Source organism: Pantherophis guttatus, chromosome 3, assembly GCF_059756535.1.
Source record: "Pantherophis guttatus breed Tessera chromosome 3, ASM5975653v1, whole genome shotgun sequence".
NCBI classification, from domain to species: Eukaryota; Metazoa; Chordata; class Lepidosauria; order Squamata; family Colubridae; genus Pantherophis; species Pantherophis guttatus.
The window spans coordinates 190,548,050-190,567,260 of NC_142065.1; the positions used below are offsets into that span (position 1 = coordinate 190,548,050).

General features: G+C 38.9%; 1 protein-coding gene across 4 annotated transcripts in view; it reads left to right on the top strand.

The window, feature by feature from the left end:
* GRHL2 (grainyhead like transcription factor 2) overlaps nt 1–19,211 on the top strand; it is a 78,800-nt gene that overhangs the window by 50,302 nt on the left and 9,287 nt on the right. Inside the window, exons 10-14 of one of the 4 annotated variants that reach the window (XM_034422124.3) lie at nt 13,282–13,369; nt 13,470–13,618; nt 14,726–14,757; nt 16,725–16,819; nt 18,459–18,544. In XM_034422124.3, coding sequence (XP_034278015.2) covers nt 13,282–13,369; nt 13,470–13,618; nt 14,726–14,757; nt 16,725–16,819; nt 18,459–18,544 — 450 coding nt within the window. The remainder of the gene's footprint in view (nt 1–13,281; nt 13,370–13,469; nt 13,619–14,725; nt 14,758–16,724; nt 16,820–18,458; nt 18,545–19,211) is intronic. The other 3 variants (XM_034422126.3, XM_034422125.3, XM_087891377.1) reach the window with 3 other exon arrangements.

A 19,211-nucleotide genomic window follows, 5' to 3' on the forward strand; every position in this document is an offset into this window, starting at 1 on the left:
TATAAGTAGGCATTTTATGAAAGCCAGTTTAGAACTCTACTGGCAGACAACTGGAAAAGGATTCTAATCATAAAACTAAAGTTCTGGAATAGGACATATAAAAATGGATTGATCTCTGATGATTAAAGCAAATGAGATGGAACGTGATAAAATCCAAGTAAAACAAATGGTAAAAAGTAGATAAAGTAGGACAAGTTTCAAAAGGAGATACCTAAAACCAGGAGTCTTGTAGCACCTTTTAAGGCTAACTCATTTTATTAAAAGGGATAAGTTTGACTCTGTTGCTAAGTAACTATTTTCTTATTATGACCAGAATCACTGGAATTGTGTATAGAATTATACAAAATTTTGAGATGAAAACTTCATTCCATTTCATTCATATGTGTAGGAAATCTAGTTGTGCAGCAGTGTTGAGTGTTCAGGTATTAATATTAAAACATTTCTTATAAGCAATATATTATTTTAATACAAGCTTCCCAGTGTGACTCCTTCCAAATTTGTACTGAAGGTACTACTTATAAGAAGCTGGGTTAGATAATACATTTTTAAAAAATCCTATTGCATAGCTTAAAAAACTTATCCACTTATCAGTTTAATAGAATTTTTGAATAGGATTTTGTAATAATTTATTTCCCAAGGCTATTGGAAGTTTTCTATTCTAATGACATAATAGCATATTTTATGAAAGGATGAAGTTCTACCTGATTTCTTTGCTCACTATATTTACAGTAAATAAACAAAACTGCATATACAAACTGAATAATTTTTTATTACTAATTTAGGAAACTTAAACCATATTGTATTGCTATTTTCTTTCCATTTCTTCAGCAAAAAAGATAAAATGAACTGTCAAAGATAATTTCAAGAGATTGGTATTTCAATTAAATCAGATATTTCAATTAAATTATTAATTATATTAAATTGCATTATATTCTGCTATTTCTTTAATGGAGCACTTAGAACAAATCGACATTTAAAAAAGGAATAATACAATTAGTAAAAAGAAAAAAATACAGATTAACAAACCAGTGCAAAATATATTGCAAATTAATAAACAATTAACATTCTTAAAATTATTTTAGAAATAGTAAAGAGTCTATTTGGTGTAGCAGTTAAGGCATTAGGGTAGAAATTGGGAGATGGTGAGTTCTAGTCCCACTTTAGGCACAAAGACAGCTGAATGATCCTTGGCCATCACTTTTTCTCAGCCCTAGGAACAGAGGTGTTATTAAGTAGGTTCTGACCAGTTCTGGAGAACCGGTAGCAGAAATTTTGAATAGTTCGGAGAACCGGTAAATACCCCCTTTGACTGGCCCTGCCCCCATTTATTCTCTGCCTAACAAGTCCCAGCTGATCGGGAGGAAATGGGGATTTTGCAGTAACCTTCCCCTGGAGTGGGGTGGGAATGGAGATTTTACAGTATCCTTCCCCTGCCACACCCATCAAGCCATGCCACGCCCACCAAGCCACACCCACAGAACCGGTAATAAATAATTTGAATCCCACCATTGCCCAGGAAGGATGAAATGGCAAGCCACTTTTGAAAAACCTTGCCAAGAAAACTGCAGGGACTCCAGACACAACTGAATGGAAGGGGAAGAAATGGTAACAAGGAAATCAGATGGCTCTTGGGTGGTTCTTTACAATGTTGGCAAAAAAGGGGAAGAGAGAGGGAGAGAAATAGTGTACATTTGGACATGTCCATATATGTGCAAATGAAAACATAGTAAGAAAATCTTACAATTCAAAGAGAAATACAACTAATTTCGCCAATGGTGGGAAAGACTGAGTTCAATCTGAGTGTGAACCTGCTTGCTCTATTGTCTACGTGTTGTGCACTATAGTTGACTTTAAATCCTCTGTTCTCTCCTTCTTAATAGAGTTTGTTTTTAAACTAAGCTTGGATTGGGCAGCCTTTCAAAAGTAGGATACCTTGAAATAGAGGACTATTCTTTCAGAGTAAGATAGTTCTCTGCAAAGCATGGCATCACTTGATCTCCACCAGAGGAATGCTTGTTCATATATTTCTTTATTAGATATTATTTTATCCATTATAATCCCAAGACTCTTGGCACTCCTTAGGGGCATTCAGCAGTTGGAAGATTTTGGATAGCCAAGCTGTTATGAAAAGGCCTGTTGGGATACCATTGGATATTACATCCCAGTCCAGCAATTTTACTCTGCCCACAAAGAAGAAAAAATAATAATAGCTGAGATCTGGTTGCTAAGCAATGAGAACTCATAAGATGCAGTAGCGGATGGGGTGGGGAGAAGGTATGAGAGAGTGGTGGAGCAATAAAACGCTATCCAAGCTATCCCATTAGCTCATGCTTCACAATGTGTATGCGCTTTGCTTCTGGATTGTCCAACAGGTAGAGTTGCAATGCAACATCACAATAACCCCTCCTTTAATAAAAAGGAGGTGGGGTTGTTGCAAGCAATGACTCTTAAGCGTTGTGTTATAACGTCTATTTTTTTTACGTCAAATATTTGCAGAAATTTAAGTATACAGCTGCCTAGTAAAAGCTCAGTAAATACCAAAGGAGTTAACAGTCTTATTCTGATTATTCTTCCGCTTGATGGTTTGTTTTTTTTTTAAAAAAAAGGAAGGAGGGGTAAGGAGGGAAAAAAAAAGAGCTTAAGAGACTAAGACTCATCAAAGGTGACCTATAGATGACAAGAAGTAGAGCCTTTGAATTATACATATTCATCACTTTGACTATCCTGTTTAATTGATACTTCAGATTTCATGGCTGGGAAGCAGGAAATGAGTGTTGACAGATCTAATCAAAGCCTTCTTAAAAGTGAGAGAAAAGAGCACTAGGGTAGTTAAAATGTTACTCTTATCAAACCTGGAGTCTGGGTAGCTCAGGAGGCTTAAAATAGGATGTGTGATCACTCAAACTGAAGCTTGCCCCAGGCTGCGGATTGCCAGAAATTGGGAAAGCTTAGATTCTTTGTTAGGTTAGTTACAAAAGACCTCTCTATGCCTCTGGATTCTGAGGTTGGTTGCTTTTATCCTTCTCAAACTGGGTCCCCTCAAGATGTGTTGAAGTTCTCTTCAGTCATGGCTTGGAATTCTAATCCTATTGCACCTGGGGAGAACTAGGTTGGAGAAGGTAGGTTTATTTCTATACCCTCCTTTCCCAGTAATGATCAGTGGAACCATAAATGTCTCTGGGAATGCGGTCCTAAGATAACCATTTATAGCCAAGAATTCCCTCGTGACTGGGTGGGCGTGGCCAACTTTATTTTTAAAAGCATTTTTTCTACAACTTCTTCGGCCGAAGAGGTTGTAGAAAAAATGCTTTTAAAAGGCTCTGACGATCCCAGTTGAGCCGCGCAATCATCAGAGGCTTTTTTTTTTTACTTTTAAAAGCATTTGTAGAAAAAATGCTTTTAAAAGTAAAAAAAAAAGCCTCTGATGATTGCGTGGTTCAGCTGGGCGGGGGGGGGAGGGTAGGGATTTCTGCTACAGGTTCCGAACCACCCACCGCCATCGCTACCAGATCGGGCAATCCAGTCTGAACTGGGAGCATTTCACCCCTGTTTCAGGGTCTCAGAATATTGTTTTCAGATCCATATCCTTCTAAAACTTTCCTTGTGTTTATAGGTTGTCCTCAACCACAATTGAGCCCAAACTTTCTGCTGCTAAGCAAGACAGTGAATAACAGTGTTAAGTGAATTTCCCTCCATTGTATGACCTTTCTTGCCACAATTGTTAAGTGAATCAATGCGGTTGTTAAGTTAGTAACACAGTTGTTAAGTGAATCTAGCTTTCCCGTTGACATTGCTTGTCAGAAGATTGCAAAAGGCCATCACATGACCCCAGGACACTGCAACCATTGTAAATAAGTCCGTGGCCAAGTATCTGAATTTTGATCACGAGACCATGGGGTTGTTGCAAAAGTCATAAATGTGAAAAACTGTCATAAGCCACTTTTCAGGGTTGTGGTAACTTCAAACGGTCACTAAATGAACTGCTGTAAATCAAGGACTACCTATCTGCACCCTCAAATTAGCTCAAACTCTTCTGTCCATCACTGTGTATTGTGCCCCATTCATACATTGGATTCTGACTGTCCTGCTGCAAACAGAGAGGAATAGCTATAAATTAGGAGATATTCCACCACAGATACAAATATTATTTCTTTGCATAAAACATTGGGATAATATATAGTAAGGGGATGGCTCTGTGGATAAGACGCCGAGCCTGTCGATCAAAAGGTCAGCGATTCGAATCCCTAGTGCCGTGTAACAGGGTGAGCTCCCGTTACTTGTCCCAGCTTCTGCCAACCTAGCAGTTCGAAAGCACGCAAAAAATGCAAGTAGAAAAATGGGGACCACCTTTGGTGGGAAGGTAACAGCATTCCGTGCGCCTTTTGGCATTTAGTCATGCCGACCACATGACCACAGAGACGTCTTCGGACAGCGCTGGCTCTTCGGCTTTGAAATGGAGATAAGGACCACCCCCTAGAGTCTGGAACGGCTAGCACATAATGTGCGAGGGGAACCTTTACCTTTACCTTTATACTGAAGAAATCTCTTCCAGGTTGTCATTTGAACTGTCTCTTAGGCCTTGTGGCACTTGTAGAAGAAGAACTATCAGATGCTCAAGCAGAGATAGCCCTACCATTCAACAGAGTGAGGTGGCCATCCCAGGCAACAAATAGAGGGGCAGATTGGACGATAGAGCCATACATGCTCTATGAACTCTCCTACATATGTTAAGATTCCCTGTTGCTCTCAGGTGGTATGAAGTAGGTACTACACCCACAAGTGTGGAAGAAGGTGCCTTTATGCATTAAATCAGCTTCTAGGATGTGAGGTACGTGAGTAGGAATAACACTCCATTTTGTCTCTCAGCTCAGGCAGTAAAAGGCCTTCAAGTAACTTTTCATTGGGCTGCCTTGGTTACATGAGCTGAGGCTACAGGGACCAAATAATGGCATTTAGGCAGACCTAACAACATCAGAGGTGGAGGTTATGACAAACCTGGGGCCTATGTTGTATTTGTTTTCTCTCTGTAAATCCACATGTGCCATCTAGTGGCACAGCACGAAAATACTGATAGCTTGGATAAATAAATATTGTGGAAAAGGAGGGATGAGGAATATTTTATTTGTTATTTTTATACCTTGTCTTTCTTCCAAAGAACTCCAGAGGGCATAAATAGTTTCTCTACTCCTCACCTTGTCTTCATTGCAACCATGTAAGGTGTAGGCTAGTTCTGGGACTTTTGCGATAGTATTTATTTTCTTATTCAGTTTCTTTTAAATGCTTACATTTTTCCAGCATGTGTCCAAAGCATCTTACCCCAGATAGAAATAAACTACAATAATATAAAATGAATAAGAATCGATGTGTTATAAAATATCCAGAATATGTAGCAGCCTGATAGGGAAAAAAAAGAAATGCCACAAGGAAAGAATCCCAAAGAAATGACTTCATATGGCAGACATATGTCATACAGTACACATTTCACACATGTGAAAACGGCTGGGGCTTTGATTGGCCACACATTCCCGTCATTTTGAAATCAATGGCCATTGTAGCAGATGACCCTGGACTTATGGCAGTTCACAAAAACAAGGCCTAAAAAATGAAACAGGTTAAAAGTACAATGGGTAAAATCAATTATGACCATCATTTCAAAGATCAGTTAGTGTCAACTAGCATAAGATGACTAATCAACCCTGAAGTTTCGGAGGCAGCTTGGATTGTCCCTGATGGTCTGCTGAATGGTCTGATACAGGCCTCAATTGCAACCTGGAACAAGAGGATGTTGAGGTTTTAGATTGGATCCTGCCAATGTGGACTCTTTCCAGTTATGGATTCCATCAGTCCCCCTTGGTTTACAGAGGAACTGAGAGAGATAAAGCAGGTGAAAAGATGCCTAGAACACTGATGGAGATTGACAAAATATGAACTCAATGAAACACAGATTAGAGCCACTATTAAGGCCTACTTTGTGGTGGTCAGAATGATGAAACATATAGAATAGAATAGAATAGAATAGAATAGAATAGAATAGAATAGAATAGAATAGAATAGAATAGAATAGAATAGAATAGAATAGAATAGAACAGAACAGAACAGAACAGAACAGAACAGAATAGAATAACAAAGTTGGAAGTGACCTTGGAGGTCTTCTAGTCCAACCCCCTGCTTAGGCAGGAAACCGTACATCACTTCAGACAAATGATTATCCAACATCTTCTTAAAAATTTCCAGTGTTGGAGCATTCACAACTTCTGCAGCATGTTGTTTCACTGATTAATTGTTCTAACTGTCAGGAAATTTCTCCTTAGTTCTAAGTTGCTTCTCTCCTTGATTAGTTTCCACCTATTGCTTCTTGTTCTACCCTCAGGTGCTTTGGAGAATAGCTTGACTCCCTCTTCTTTGTGGCAACCCCTGAGATATTGGAACACTGCTATCATGTCTCCCCAGTCCTTCTTTTCATTAAACTAGACATACCCAGTTCCTGCAACCGTTCTTCATATGTTTTAGCAGTCCAGTCCCCTGATCATCTTTGTTGCTCTTCTCTACACTCTTTCTAGAGTCTCAACATCTTTTTTACATCATGGCGACCAAAACTGAATGCAGTATTCCAAGTGTGGCCTTACCAAGGCATTATAAAGTGGTATTAACACTTCACGTGATCTTGATTCTATCCCTCTGTTTATGCAGTACTTCTCCACCTTTACTACATCTGTGGATAGCTGTCCAGCAACCCTTTTTAAGGAGACTTGGGTGTTCCTCAGTAAGGGTTGAGCCAGAAGTTCCATCTGTAGGGCTACACAGAAAATATGCAAGGCAATTGTTAGACCAACATGGTCAGATCCACCATAGTTGGACTCCAAATTTAGTGTAGTCTTCTTCTTTGGAGATACCCAGGATGCAGTCTTACTCTTTTATCTGGGATGGGTTTGATCCTTGAGAGAGAGGGTTGTCCCTCTCTCTCTTAAAGAGATGCTGGTTATCCCACTTCACAAGAAATATTTGCTAAATCCAACTACATTACACATTATCCAGGATGCAACCTTCCTCTTTTAGGGAACATTGTTGAGAAGATGGTCTCACAATATCTTCAAAGGATCCTGGATGAAGTGGATTATCTAGAGTTGTGGGTCCAGGAAGACCTTTGCACAGACATGTTACAAGTCCTGTCTGCTAACTAATGTCACCTGAAGGATCCAGAAAAAGAAACTTTTCTGCCATGGTGCCTGCTGCTTGGAACATCATTCTCAGAACTTAGACTTCCCCTTGCCTTTCTAGTCTTTAGGAAGCACCTGAAGACATAGATGTGCCACTATGCTCAGGGTCTCAGAATAGTAATGAACCTTGTCAATACTTACACTGAATAGAATGTCTGGTTTTTATTCACTTGCTGATGGTCTTTATGTTTAGAGTTTAATTGAGTTTTAATGGTGGTTGTAATATGCTTGTGTGTTTGTTACATTTATTTATATTTTTAGTGCTCTTGCTCTTGTTTTTGTTGTAAGCCATCACTCAGAGTTACATAGGTGGGACGGGTGGCTATACAATGAAATAAATTAGACAACCTCAGTGTCAACAGTTTCTGTGGAATAAAAAGAAGTCAGAGTGAGTTGTCATTGATCCAGCCAATAGAAGGAGGCTACCACACAGGAATAGCCTTTGGGGCGGGCTCTTCCAACTTCATCTATTGTAGATCAGGAGTGTGGCAGCACATGGGCAACCAACAGAATAGGCATTATTTGACAATAGTGACTTTTACCTATGAGGACAGGGGCAACCACAATTGGCTTTGGATGTAGTTTTCAGGTAATCTTTACAGGCAACTCCAGATATTTTGAATATATGTTTATGTAATCCATTTCTAAAAGGACTGCCATAAATTCACGCTGTATTTGCAAAACAGCGGCTGTTCTGTGTCTGAATTTGCAATGCAGTTGACTCACATTAAGGCTTGACAGTTCAGGGCAGAGATTTGTTTCCGTTCAGTGTTAATTCAATTGCTCTTAAAACCCTTTAACCTCCTGGAGAATAGCTAGCTATTCCTTATTACCATAAAATGGTACTTTAAAAAAAAAAGGCCTTAAATAGCACTAGGCAGGTTGTCAAGGAAACTCAGCTCTGACACCAAGCAAATTTAAGATAAATTTATTGTAGGCAGAAGCTGCTATCAACTACTGGAGTGGAGGAGTTTGTGTCATAAATCATGGTCTTTTAAAATACTATGTATGTACCGCTCCTACAACTATTGCATCATTTTATCTTTGTTCCTTGCCATCCCAGAGAGACTTGAGAAATTAAACTATAGAAATCAAAAGTAGTGTTGCTGACATCAGGGTAATAGAACATGTCCATCTGGCCTCTGCAGTAAAAACTTTCCAAAGTTAACATTTGACTTAGACTCTGATAAGTTATTACTTATCCATCTCGAATAAGATATTACCTTATTCATCCATATATACATATATCAACAAATGCATACACACAAGCACCATCAGTCAGTCAGTTTATCAGTCAGTCAGTCAGTCTGTATCTCTATTTATCCATCCATCTATCCATCCATCCATCCATCCATCCATCATCTATCTCTACTAAAATATTTGTATCTATCCATGTTTTTGTTTACCAAATTTCAACTTTTATAGTACTTACCACAGCTGTTGATCATGCTACTGAAAATTCCAGAAATGGTGATCCTAAAACATTAGATTAGGCATTTTACCACAGTAGGAAAGACTTATGCCACAGGATCTACAATGTTGGCCAGTCTATGGTCCAGTTGCTATCTCTGGAAGGAGAACCTCCAAGCACTTCACCTTATTTCTTATTTCTTATTTATTTATTTATTTATTCAATTTATATGCCGCCTTTCTCCAGAGACTCAGGGCGGCTTACAATGCATTTTTTAAAAAAACCAAATCATTATAAAAACATTTAAAAATTAAAACATTAAAACCCATTCACACCATGGCCGGATCTCACAAGATCGCAACAGCGAGGTTCTTCATCTTAGCTTTGAGGTGGTTAGCCCTTGGAACAGAGGAGTTCTCTTTAAAATAGGATATATGATGCCCTTATGTCAGCCCCCTTCCAGATAAATTTGATTTTAGCACACTTAATGTATATCCCACTTCTATGCATTAAAAAGAAAGCAAAGAAGGAAGGCAAATATGCCCTACTGTGAACAGTATGTGTGCATATATATTTGCAAAAAAATATGTTCAATATTACCATGCTAGGGTCTGGAATGATTTAAGAAAATGTTCAGATGACTAACCAAGCTTGTGAAATATTAACATTAAAAGTTTAGCCATTTCAAACACCGCACGGTGCTATGTAGAATTGCCCTGCCAACCCCCTGCCTTGGCATCATAAATTTCTAAAGCCTTCCCATGGCTTCCCATTGGTTTATAAATCCCCCTTCCCCATCTCATGCTAAGGGAGAATAAAATGCTATGGGGAAGGTAGCTTGTTAATTCACCAGCTTGGCACCAAGTTAAATAGCACAGCTAAGTGCAAGGCAGTGGGATGCAAGCTAGAATCCTATAGCCATTTAATAGAGATTCTGGTCTCAAGCAGTGAGACCAGCATGATAGAATGAAGAGCATCTAAGATTTTCAGTATTATTACTGCTTGTGGTGATGAACAAAAGGGTTGTTTAACTCCACTGTGTTAGCAACGGATAAATGACTGACCCTGCTTTGCCTTTGGGTGACCTCCCAAGTATGTTTTTTACAACAGCAGTGAGGAAGTTGAGGCAGTGCTGAAACCCAAGAGCCATATGCCCTGTGCTTACTTTCATGCCTGTGAAGAAACCTCTGAGAGAGAGACAGACAGACAGACAGACAGACACAATTTTAACTTTGCTCGTTATAGCTTCCTTCTCAGTTGTTTACTCTCAAAGGAGTAAAGTACTCCGTTGAGAAGATATTTCAATTGTTGATCTTAATTATGAAACCTACTAAATGTTACCCATTTTATTTTCTGAATCAGAGAACCCAAGCTAGAATTCCTTTGAGTTAAAAGAGATCATTTTAAGCATATTTCTTAAAATAATTTTATTTGGGGAGGGGGCTTCAGGTCATAGACCAAGGTCAGCCAGCTAGTTTTGTTCCTAAAACAACTTTTGGACTCACAGTTTCCTGGTTTCTAACCTGGTACCTTAACCAGAACATCAAACAGGCACTCTTTGGTTATTATAGTTGCCCTAAAGCAGGGATCTCCAAACTTGGCGACTTTAAGACTTGTGGACTTCAACTCCCAGAAGGCTGGGGAATTCTGGCATCATGGCTTATGGCATCCATTCACAATCTGACCTTTCCAAACACATAAGATATAATAGCCACAAACATTAATCAATATGGTTGGAGAAGTTGTAATCCAATACAATGAGCAAGTCCGATATTAGGAATGAAGTACTACTGGATTATACTGACTGTTCATTTATTATTTGATTTATAGGCTGCTCAGTTTCATCACAACTCAAAAGTGGTTGTAGTTTGACCTAAGGAATGAGTACACTACTATATATCATTTATTTTGTAATTTGGTTTATTTATCAAATGTAATTTTTTATCGGCTTGTCATATTTGAAAAATAATTCCAGAATGGCAGTTTTTTAAAGGAAAGGTAGAGCTCCTTTGGGCCCAGTTCAACTTCTAGGTGACCGTACTGAAACAGTTTGCCATTGCTTCTTTTAGAATTATTATTGGTGGTGGTTGTGCTGGATTTTCAGTCCAGGTTGCAGCCTTAGACTTTCCAGGGAATGGCTCTTATGCCAATATAACCAGTGGTGGGTTTCAAATTTTTTTACTACCAGTTCTGTGAGTGTGGCTTGGTGGGCCATGGCTTGGTGGGCGTGGCTTGGTGGGCGTGGCAGGGGAAGGATACTGTAAAATCTCCATTCCCTCCCCAATCCAGGGGAAGGTTACTGCAAAATCCCCATTTCCTCCCAATCAACTAGGACTTGTGAGGCAGAGAATAGATGGGGGTGGGCCAGTCAGAATTTTTACTACTAGTTCTCTGAACTACTCAAAATTTCCACTACCGGTTCTCCAGAATTGGTCAGAACCTGCTGAAACCCACCTCTGAATATAACCAAGTTTGACCGCTTCGTCTTCAGATCCCAGATGAGGCCACCTTCCTAGACCAAAACAGGCATACAAGATGGAAAAGTAAAAGAATACAATTAAGGCCAGATCAAATTACAAGTCAAAAGCACTGTACTGACCCACAACAAGAAGCTTTCCTATAAGCTATATTTGCTCCTTCTGTTTTTTTTCTCACCTGCCCCCTCCCTCTAGGAATGTCTGCATCTGGCCCCATAGGATTATTTTTTTTTCAAGTGGGGATTTTGAGATATCAAAGATACCAAACATGTTACACTATGCTATAATTTAGAAGCTTCCACAGAGGTAATCTGCTTTCTAATATGTGCACAGTGGTAATTTCCTTAATATAGTATATTTAATATTGTAGAGCAGTGATTCCAATTTGCTTTGAAGCCAACTATGTCAACAGAGCTAGATTTTGAAATCCCACAGAGCACATCTGTATCTTTTAAATGTCTGCTTGCAAACGTGACTACAGTTGCTTACAGATTCGGTACTATGGCTTTGTTCATTCTAACTGGTATTAATTAGTCTTCTGCCTCTGCAATCAAAAGTGGGACCAGTATGGGTGTGTCTCAGGGGTGGGTTCTACTTACCTTTACCACTGGTTTGCAACGGGGATGCATGCACGCGCTCTGCACATGCGCAGAAGCATTCTGATGATGTCGGGATCGGTAGGCGGAGCCTCCCGCCGATTTTACTACTGGTTCTATAGAACCGGTGTGAATCGGGGGCAACCCACCACTGGTGTGTCTGTGTATCTGTGTATGTATGTGTGTTGGAATTAAGGACTGGATGCCAAATCTCCAAGGACAGTAAATGCTGTGTAACATCGTGGTAAGAATGGAGTCTCTGCAAATTTACATCCTCTCATGTTGTCTCATGATAATTGGTTTTATTTATTATTTGTGAACTGCCCAGAGTCAGTTAGAGTATCCAACATTAGATTAGGGAGACCTTGGTATGATTAATCAAGATGGATTTTTTGCTTTTTACCGAGAACATCTCTGTCTTTTCGTTTGCATCTCAAATTAGTATTTATTGTTAAGGATTCTTATTAATGTTGTTATTTAGAAGTAAAAAGTTAAAGCACTGCCTCCCTCAATAACCATCCTTGGGTAGGTAGGGGTGAGTAATAGTGATTGGCCTGATATTATCTACTAAGCTTCCAAAGTTGATAATGGGCTTGGAAATGGATGCCACCATTTTCATGCAACTTCTTAAGCACTATGTTGCTTTCCACATATCTCAGTCAAAGTACAAATAAAATAATCTGAACAAACCAGTGCCTCAAAAATTCCTACAATGTGGCTGTAACATATATAGCCTCATTTCAATATTTCTTAATTCTATTTGGCTACTTGTTTGTTTTACAGTATTTATAACCTTCTCCAATCCCAAAGGACCCTGGGCAGTACACCATATCAACACAAACAGTGCTGATGATCTTACCTAGTTTGGATAATATAACGTCTGCAAGAAAGCAGCCAAGCGCCAAGAGCACCAAGGACCCCTCATTTCAACCCTGAGCTATAAATATTCTCTTATATCACAAACAGGGGTGCTCGAGGGTGTGGCTAAAAAGTCAACATGATGGCCATGAGAGCATAATGGAAGCTTTGGCTATTGTTTATGTGCTTTGCATGTATAACATGCATAGAGTATGGGCGGAGCTTTGCTATCATGTTGAATTATTTTAACCATATTCTGTGGACACCTCGGAACCAGAGGTGGGTTTCAGTAGGTTCTGACCAGTTCTGGAGAACCGGTAGCAGAAATTTTGAGTAGTTCGGAGACTGGTAAATACCGCCTCTGACTAGCCCCACCCCTATCTATTCTCTGCCTCCCGAGTCCCAGCTGATCAGGAGGAAATGGGGATTTTGCACTAACCTTCCCCTGGAGTGGGGAGGGAATGGCCCACCAAGCCATGCCACGCCCACCAAGCCATGCCACACCAAACCAAGCCACACCCACAGAACCCATAGTAAAAAAGTTTGAAACCCACCACTGCTCGGAACACCAAGAAAACCAGGAATGCCATAATAAATTGGTAATCAGAACAATGTTCAAACCCCAAAATAATCACAACTAGTAAGACTAAGCCCATTCCTGGGTACAAATGCCTCCTCTACAGAACAGGCACTTACTTTAAAGTCTGTGCTTCTCGTCACAGGGAGCCGAAAGGAAAATCCGGGATGAAGAAAGAAAGCAAAACAGAAAGAAATCGAAAGGCCAAGTTTCTCAGGCAACTTGCCCTAACGGTGAGGATGCAAGCTTTTTCTCTTGGTCTGTACAATGCTCAGTCTGGTGCTAATAATGTCTTCCCAGTCAGTAACCTTCTCTTCCATTTTCCCTGAACAGCAGAAGGGAAGTTGACTCCTGTGCCTATCCAAAAGAAGAGTGACATCACCTATTTTAAAACTATGGTTGACCTGGATTCCCAGCCTGTTCTTTTCATACCAGATGTTCATTTTGGCAATCTCCAAAGAGCTGGGCAGGTAAGAAATCAGGTAATGTGAAGGTCTATCCTGCCTCTCAATGGTTTGGTCCATCCTCTATTTCCCAGAAATAAATGAGCATGATCCATTCTGTGTAAATAACTTTTGGGAGTTCACTGACATAAAGTTGAAGCTGTCTTCTTCCAGATCAGATTATTTGACCAACTAAGCCAGTAGAGCATACTAGGGAATGATGGTGGCAATCTTGAATCTGCAAAGGCTCATTCATGTCATTATTTCATCTGGTTGCCAAAGATTAATTATTTTATAGGTATTAACAGCGTTACTGTCAGCTAAAAAGTATTTTCCAAGATTGAAGAAGGAAAGCTGAGATTTTAAGGTTCCTTTGATCATGACTCTCTTTTTATAAAGAAATTCAAGGGGAGACTGTTGCAAACTCTTTTGAACAGAATTAGCAGAAATTGCAAATTTTAGTGCATCCTTTGTTCTTCAGGTTCTCCAAGGCCAAATGTGATCCCTGTCCAGTAGTGGGTTTCAATTTTGGTTGCTACCGGTTCGCTCATGGGCATGCTCACGTGCGACACTTCTGTGCATACACATAAGCTTCTGTGCACGCGCAGAGACGTCCGGATGGGTGGGCGGGGTCGGTTGGTGGAGCCTCCCACAGCCGCCACTACTGAAGACATCCACTTCAGTACCGGCGGCGGTCCCACTACTGCCCCTGTCCCAGAAAAAGCTGTGTCTTCCTCCTCATATAAAATGTCAAATTTGATCCCTAGCATCAAGTCAAATATGGCTGGAAAGTATTCTTTTTAAGCCATTTTTTCACATTAAAGCACAGCCACATCTTCTCCACAGATTCATCCTATCCATTTTTTTTTACAGCAGTTTAAACCTTTGGCAGACAAACCAACTGTGTTTACCTGACTTTGTTTAATTCAAACAACAACAAAGAATGGAAGAATTCTAAAGAATGAACAGACGTGACCTGTCAGAGACTTTTTTCTCACAAGTCCTCTAAAAATGAACAGGGCATGCCAAAACTGAACAAAATGAGCAACTGATTTATGTGAAAAAGAGCAAATTCATGGCTTGGCTTCTTCCTTGATTTCCTGGAAACACCATAACTATAGATCTGTTTGTTGTTCTTTTTTGCAGGTTTATTATAACAACGATGATGAACGAGAAGGGTAAGAGCTTTACTATACATTTTGTAACTAAGAATCCAACCCCCTTATACAAAATATAAATATAAATATAAATGTGAACATTCTAGTGTAAATCAAAGCACTTTATTTTTCCCCCAACAGTGCTGTTTCTTTTGTTGTTGCAATTTTTATTGCTTCTGATAGAAATGATCTGATATTTAGTATCATAATCTACACCTTCCAAGATATAATTTTGGCTAGGTATGCTTTAAAAGATGTCCATGCCAGGACATTGAAGCAAGGCAAAGCAAATTCTGGATTATAGAAGACTTAACAATTTTTTTTAACAACTTGAATAATGCACATTAAGAAAATGCAGTTCAGCTTGCCAATTTTGAAATATTTTGTGAAAATAATCATTGGTAAATCATCTGGAGCTCAGTGACTGTTGGAATTTCCTCTTAGCTCCGCTTACCTTCCTGTGATCTGCATGCCTGCCTTGTTGACCTTTAGAGTAGAAACTGCTTCATATCTATGAATAACACTGAAACAGATCCCCACAATTAAACAATGTGATCTGCTAGAACTTAGGAGATATAGCTCCTCCGTCACAGAGCCTGCTCTCTGGAACAGGATCCCCTCTAGAAATCCATATGGTTCCTACCCTAATGATAAACTGGAAGTCTTTGACAACCTGGGTGTTGTCCCAGGTCTTGGGGCAGTGAAGGCTTGCTGAGTCCTGTAGGTCAGAGCTATCAAACTCCCGGCCCACGGGCCAGATGTGTCACATGCTGGCCACACCCCACCCAGTTTAGCGACGGGGGGGAAAGTCCCGATATGTCGTGACACCGCCGTGACGATGTGAATTTGACAACCCTGCTGTTGGTCATTCTTTATTGTTACGTATAATTTTTTTTCCTTGATATCTATTATCTGCTTTTGAGTTTTTAGTGTTTCTTGCTTTTGAAGCATAAGCTGTTCAGAGAAATTTGAAATCAGAAAGCCTCTAAATTATATCAAATAAATAAATAAATGGAAGCTTAGTTCCTCAGAGTTCCAGTTTTAGTAATATACATAAGCACAAAACTGGTTTATAGTCTTAACTTTTTTTGTGCCTAGTATCTTACGTAACTTCTCAAGCTGTTAGTTCAGATAACACATCGGTATTATGCCTGTGGAATTAACAGTACCTTGTTCTTAGAACAGGCCTATCAAAAATGCTACCATTTTCTTAAAAATTATGATTTCATCATTTCACTGTACAGGCTGATCTTGATTTTTTTTTCCTTCCTGTAAACTATTAATTGATTAATGTTTACTGCGTTTTAATATGGTCTGGATGAAATTATAACATGATGTTTGATGGAAATAATTAGCTGGAATTTGGAGAGGAAAGCCAAACGATATATGTCAGAATTAATGCTACCTTTTGAATGTTTTAAACAGAGAGCAAATATTGCCTGATGACTTTTCTCAAGGAATAATGAGAATTAAAATGGCAGCATAGTGAACAGATCCATAGTACTTACTGCAGCTTTTGCCTTGATAACTATCAATATACGTTCTACAGCAAGAAGGATTTAAATCCCATCAATAAAGTTACATCAGATTCAGTTAGTGTAAAGGGGCTGATTTCTTTATTTTAAAAAAGTATGCTTTGTGGAGACTCCATTGGATGGATATCTCATCTTTAGTTAATCTTAATCAGCAGTTGTTATCTGAACAAGGAGGAGGCTTATTGTCAGGTGCAAAAGACCAGGATCACATGTGAAGTTCCAATTAAACTGATTTATTGCTCATACTTATTTGCCCATCTACTAAACTAAAAGCACTAATTTGATGCTAGATAAGAGTTTAAGGGACTTTGGACTATAGTCTGTTGGTAACTATACAAAGAGTCTAGGCTGATTCCGCTTTTGACCCTGCCCCCAGGCTCTGCCATTCCTTGTCCTACAATTATTGTATCTTGATTAATTTACAAATCTGTTTCTTTTTGTTTTTCTACTCAGTGGCAGTATTCTAGCTAAACGGATATTCCGCACAGTTGAAGAGGACTTCGTTCCACCACCATTGAAACAAATAAAAGAAGAAGGAACAAAAAAAGGTATTTGTTCTTAGTCTTATATTTGTCTTTCTTTGATATTCCTTGCAGCAAATGATGATAAACTACATAAAATTCACAGCACTTTCCCAACTGGATGCCTCCAAGATGTAGTGAATAGCAGTTCCCAAGAAGATGCAAATGATAGCCCAATACATTTGGCGGCTTTTGGAAGTTTGGTTAGAGTTTGGGACATAGTTGAGAAATAGCCAACCTCAAAACCAGGGTATATCACAAAAACACATAAAGGCATGTTGTAAGTAAATTACATGTAGCCCTCACTTACTGATGGCAATTGGGACTGTGAACTCCATTAATAAACAATGTGGTTGTACTGTAGAATGCAACATCACATGACTATGCTGATTTATGACAGCAGTCCCAATTGCCATTGTTAAACTAATCCTACATGATCTCAGCATCCCTGGATCATGTGATCACCATTTGCAAGTTCCTGCTGGCTTCCCCAGTGTCTTTGCTTATTGGAAGCAAGCAATAAGGGTCACAAATGGCAATCACGTGACCACAGGACACTGCAACTTCACAATTGCAAACCAATTGCCAAGCGCCTGAATCACAATCATGTGACAGTAGGAATGCTGTGATGGTTGCAAGTACAGGGACTGTGGTAAATGCCCTTCATTCTGCATTATCGTAACTGAATGATTGCTGAATGAGTAGACTTTAACTGAGGACCTTTAATTGAGCATCTGTACTTGCTGATGTTACTGTTGAAACCTCACGTTGGAAATGATGAAGGGACTATTGGACAATGTATGAAAAAACTATTTTGTTTTATCAGAACACTACAGGTAGTCCTCGACTTACAACCACAAGTGGGCCCAAAATTTATGTTATTAAGCAAGACATTTAAGTGAGTTTTGTACCATTTTACAACCTTTCTTGCCACAGTTGTTAGGTGAATTTGCACTTGTTAAATTAGTAACATGGTTGTGAAATTAATCTGGCTTCGGCATTGACTTTGCTTGTCAAAAGTTGCAAAAAGTGACCAAGGACCCTACAACCATCATAAATGAATCAGTTGCCAAGTGTCTGAATTTTGATCACATGGCCGTGGGGATGCTGTAATGGTTATAAGTGTGAAAAACTGTCATGTCACTTTTTTCAGTGCTGTTGTAATGTCAAACAGTCACTAAATGAACTGTCGTCAGGGGAAAACTACCTGTAGTTATATTGTCCTTGTATCACAAAAAGAAAATTCACTCTATCAGATTTGAGTATTTGCTTTACAAGTTAATGGAACTTTTAGTTATTGATTGGTAAATTTGATTTCAATGGTGGCAAGTCATCCGATTCTACAGAGAACTTCAAGAACTCAATTCTATAGAGAACTCCAATGTAACTACCTTGAATTGATTTGGAAGTTCTAAAAGTTTTAAGAAATGCTGCTATTCATAACACAATTTCTTGGAAGGGAAAAAAGGACACCCTTTCCAAATCAGCTTATATGCCTCTTGCCCCATGACATACTTATTTTCTGTGATAGTTTTATTTTTAATAGAAGTATCTGGCTTTTTTCAATTGTCAGTTGGTGGAAAGAAAGAAATTGCCTTCCAAGGGAAATGATTCATTTGTGGAACTGTTAAACGTCTTCTCCAAAGTTTGGTTCTTTATTTTTTAGTTCTGCTGTATGTGAGGAAAGAAGCGGATGAAGTGTTTGATGCTTTGATGTTAAAATCTCCCACAGTAAAAGGGCTTATGGATGCAGTAAGTATTTGTCATCTCATCTCACATCTTATTGTATTAAAGCAACAAACATTGATTTGATTTCTGGGGTAATTGCAGGAAAAGAAATAATAACTTTATATCTATACAAACTTAAAAATAACTGAACATTTATTCAATACCAACCAAAATGCCACAAAAAAATGACATTAATGAGCAAAATATTTATCATATACATAAATTGAATGTGTAGAAAAGAGTTGTTTATTGCAATTATCCTTGGCTACTGATATCTCTTTCCAAGAAGGTGTTCCAGATTGAAGAGGAACTTGAAGTAGTTCATGTGCTTTTTGATTAGAGTGACTTCTTTATTTTTGTCTCTGAACCTTGAAAAAAATCAGCCATAACAGGGATTCTCTGGAAAGAGTATAAGAGATTCTCCCCTAATCCCTAAAAATATCAGTCTGACAGGACTGACAGGAAGAAATCTCTTATACCTTAAGTTGGACCTGAAACTTTTAATATTTATTGTTTCTAATCTCAATATTGTCTCAAAAGCAATTTGTTTTCTAATTATTTTGTTGTTCATCTCTATTTTTCTTTCCAAGATTTCCAAGTCTGTGTGAGTTAAGCCTGTGGCAGCCCCCTCCTTTTTAAAAACTTTCCGTAACTCTTTCTTGCATTCCATATCTTGGGCAAATTGACTCCA